Here is a 2,101-nt window from a genome sequence, read left to right on the forward strand (position 1 = left end):
CTCTCAACTCCTTTGCAACTGGAACCACTTTAAAAACAAAAACCCGATTTAAAGACACTTAAATTTGCTGCATTTTGACTTTTTTGACTGCACCAGCCCGGAAACCATCATCAAGTAGGTATCCGGCTGGCCAGCCCCGCCCCCTGACCAACCGCCCTGTCGCGCTTATTTTAAACAGATTTGGTTCGTTACAACTTACAACTTGTCTTTCCGTTAAATCAAACTGAAACTTCGCGAAACTGTCAAGAGCCACCAAAAACGGACACTTTTTCCCCCTGCCCTCTTAACAGTAGTTTCCATAGTTTCCGACAATGACATTGTCGGGGCATTCATTTTACGACATTAATGTCACCGTGTGAACGAGCTTTTAGGGTAATAGCGGCATCTGTAATGCGCTGTTTTAATTCCTCCTTTGTACGTATTTCTCCGGCATAAACCAAATTTGTATCCTGCTCCATACGGGAAAGTCTAACGCAGTTAGATCTGGGCGTCTAGCAGGCCATGCTGTAGGGGTCTCCTCTCCCCCCTCCATCAGACGCCTCTCAGTGGCTGCATTCAGCAAAATCATGTTGGCGGGACAGCAAAACTGTCCAATCTATACTCTGTAGTCTGTGCGACTGAAACTTCTGGAAACTGTCAAGAGCCACCAAAAACGGACATTTTTTCCACCTGCCCTCTTAACAGTAGTTTCCATAGTTTCCGACAATGACATTGTTGCAGGTACATGACGGACGGGATGCTGCTGCGCGAGTGCCTGATGGATCTGGACCTAAAAGGCTACGCCGTGGTGATGCTGGACGAGGCGCACGAGCGCACCATCCATACCGACGTGCTCTTCGGCCTGCTGAAGCAGGCCGTCACCAAGCGGCCCGAGCTCAAGCTGATCGTCACCTCCGCCACGCTGGACGCCGTCAAGTTCTCCCAGTACTTCTTCGAGGCGCCCATCTTCACCATCCCAGGTAGGTCCAGTGGGTAGGTAGTCTGGTCTAGTCTCACCCCCTCTTCCTGCAGGGCGCACCTTCCCGGTGGAGGTCCTCTACACCAAGGAGCCGGAGACGGACTACCTGGACGCCAGCCTGATCACAGTGATGCAGATCCACCTGCGCGAGCCGCCCGGCGACATCCTGCTGTTCCTCACCGGGCAGGAGGAGATCGACACCGCCTGCGAGATCCTCTACGAGCGCATGAAGTCGCTGGGGCCGGAGGTGCCCGAGCTGATCATTCTGCCCGTCTACTCGGCGCTGCCCTCCGAAATGCAGACGCGCATCTTCGACCCGGCGCCGCCCGGCAGCCGCAAAGTGGTGATCGCCACCAATATAGCCGAAACGTCGCTCACGATCGACGGCATCTTCTACGTGGTCGATCCCGGCTTCGTCAAGCAGAAGGTCTACAACTCGAAGACGGGCATGGACTCGCTGGTGGTCACGCCCATCTCGCAGGTGAGTGCCGGCCGCTGGCTTGTCGAGGGGGGCGGGGCTTAATGTTCTGATAGGCGCAGGCCAAACAGAGGGCGGGCCGCGCAGGCCGCACCGGCCCCGGCAAGTGCTACCGCCTCTACACCGAGCGCGCCTACCGCGACGAGATGCTCCCCACTCCGGTGCCCGAGATCCAGCGCACCAATCTGGCAACGACGGTGAGCGCCATCTGTTTGTTAAGCGTCGAACTTGCAAACCATCTGTTTTTACAGTCGGCTATTTTGATTGCCCGCAACTACGCTTGCGCGTTTTTTCAGTTTTTGAGTTGCCGGCAACTTTTATTGCACTTGCCGGCTCTATAGTTCCAAACCGAAAATTTCTTGCAGCTGGTCGCAATTTTAGTGACTTTTCTGGTTCTTTTCAGGCTGCCAACTGTTCGTTCATAGTAATATAAATCACCAGCATTATGTTAATCACACTAATTTCCTTGGCAATATAATTGTAACCTCAAGCGAAAACAAAACAAACAAACAAACAAACTTTGGATTTTTTTACGTATAGGGAATAGTTGGTACGCTTGATGGATTTGTCTAAATGGGAAGTTTAACATTGCACACTGTAGAGCGGAGTACTAAAAATATAGCTGCAAGAAAATAGCCGCAACAAAATTGCCGACTGTAAAACGC

At 52.3% G+C, this 2,101-nt stretch overlaps 1 protein-coding gene across 1 annotated transcript; it reads left to right on the forward strand.

Annotated features, from left to right (window-relative positions):
* Positions 1–66: 66 nt before the first annotated feature.
* Positions 67–1,792, forward strand: LOC125503224 (ATP-dependent RNA helicase DHX8-like). The gene is made up of 4 exons (XM_048663261.1): positions 67–114; positions 721–959; positions 1,012–1,439; positions 1,499–1,792. Exons 2-4 carry the CDS (start codon positions 725–727, stop codon positions 1,775–1,777), a joined length of 942 nt encoding a protein of 313 aa, XP_048519218.1. The 5' UTR covers positions 67–114; positions 721–724; the 3' UTR covers positions 1,778–1,792.
* The last annotated feature ends 309 nt before the right edge of the window (positions 1,793–2,101 follow it).

The sequence above is a fragment of the Dendroctonus ponderosae genome, unplaced genomic scaffold (assembly GCF_020466585.1).
Source record: "Dendroctonus ponderosae isolate FM_Combo_2020 unplaced genomic scaffold, Dpon_F_20191213v2 Dpon_F_20191213_1392, whole genome shotgun sequence".
Classification (NCBI taxonomy): domain Eukaryota; kingdom Metazoa; phylum Arthropoda; class Insecta; order Coleoptera; family Curculionidae; genus Dendroctonus; species Dendroctonus ponderosae.

What these genes read in the sequence shown, in the direction of transcription:
- LOC125503224 (XM_048663261.1), top strand. Translation starts at nt 725, where the DNA reads ATGACGGACGGGATGCTGCTGCGCGAGTGCCTGATGGATCTGGACCTA. An exon ending in GCCCATCTTCACCATCCCAG is followed by an intron (nt 960 to 1,011) that starts GTAGGTCCAGTG and finishes CTCTTCCTGCAG; the next exon opens with GGCGCACCTTCCCGGTGGAG. An exon ending in TGGTCACGCCCATCTCGCAG is followed by an intron (nt 1,440 to 1,498) that starts GTGAGTGCCGGC and finishes TGATAGGCGCAG; the next exon opens with GCCAAACAGAGGGCGGGCCG.